Source organism: Plasmodium reichenowi, chromosome 8 (assembly GCF_001601855.1).
Source record: "Plasmodium reichenowi strain SY57 chromosome 8, whole genome shotgun sequence".
NCBI lineage: Eukaryota > Apicomplexa > Aconoidasida > Haemosporida > Plasmodiidae > Plasmodium > Plasmodium reichenowi.
The window spans coordinates 260245-261466 of NC_033653.1; the positions used below are offsets into that span (position 1 = coordinate 260245).

The window sequence follows — 1222 nt, forward strand, 5'->3', positions numbered from 1 at the left end:
AAAAAAAAAAAAAAAAAAAAAAAAAAAAAAAAAAAAAAAAAAAAAAAAAAAGTGATACATATGTTTCTTATGTATTATATATATATATGATTAATATATGTATATTTTTTTTTTTTAATTCTTTGTTTTAATTAAAAATAAATAAATAAATATATATATATATATATATATATATATAATATTTTATATATATATTTATATACTCTATATTATTTGTACTATATTTATATGTGTCAACTCAAGAATGCTTACATATACAATATATATATATATATATATATAATTTTACATACGAAACATACGTATTATTTTATTTTATTTTTTTTATTTTTTTTTTTGAATAATATATGAGTAGACGCAGAAAGAATATTTGGCCGTAAACATTTTTATCTCTGTGATTACGATACTTTATGTTTTAAAAAAGATGAAGACCATGAGCATGATTCATGAGGTGGGGTTAAATAAACTATCATCTCTAATTACACAAAATATAAAACAGAAAATAATAAAAAGAAAGGATAGCAAAGAAGATAATTTAAAAGAAGTAAAAGTAAATAATACAAAAGAAAAATTAACAGATCAAAAATTTAAATTAATATGTATATGTTTCGGATATATTATAAATACATTTTTATACTTTCTTTTTGTATATATATCTGATTTGATATTTACGCATTGTATATTTACTCTATCTAAAATTACGAATCAGAATTATTATGATAATTCAATTGTTAACTCTATAAAACATTTTTGTATTCTCTTTATATGGTACAATTATCTTTCTGGTGGGTTTGATGGCGACCCCTTTTTTCATTTTTTCAAAAACAAAATGAAGATTATAAATAAAGGTAGAAAAAAAAAAAAAAAAAAAAAAAAAAAATATACATATATATATATATATATATATATATATATATATATATATATATGTGTATCCATTTATTTATTTAGTTTTCCACTTTGCAATATTTCTTTCTTACCAATAAACCTAGCTGGTTAAACTTCTTATACAAAAAGAGAAAGCGTAAAGACAACAAGAATATATTAATAAGTGAACTTAAAAAAATTGAGGAAGAATAAGATTCCTCATTAAAATAACTTATATATATATACAAACCTATTAAGTCAGTTATATAATTTACTATATTGAGATAACAATAAGAATGAAGATCTAGAGTAATGTTTTTTATTTTATAATTTTCATTATCTTTCCTTTTCATAA

At 17.9% G+C, this 1222-nt stretch overlaps 1 protein-coding gene across 1 annotated transcript in view; it reads left to right on the forward strand.

The window, feature by feature from the left end:
* Positions 1–424: 424 nt before the first annotated feature.
* Positions 425–1222, forward strand: part of PRSY57_0806800 (putative membrane protein) — a gene marked incomplete at both ends in the record, with an annotated part of 2154 nt that continues 1356 nt past the window's right edge. The window contains one exon of the mRNA XM_020114711.1: positions 425–848. Within this exon, the coding sequence (XP_019970551.1) occupies positions 425–848 (424 nt within the window). The remainder of the gene's footprint in view (positions 849–1222) is intronic.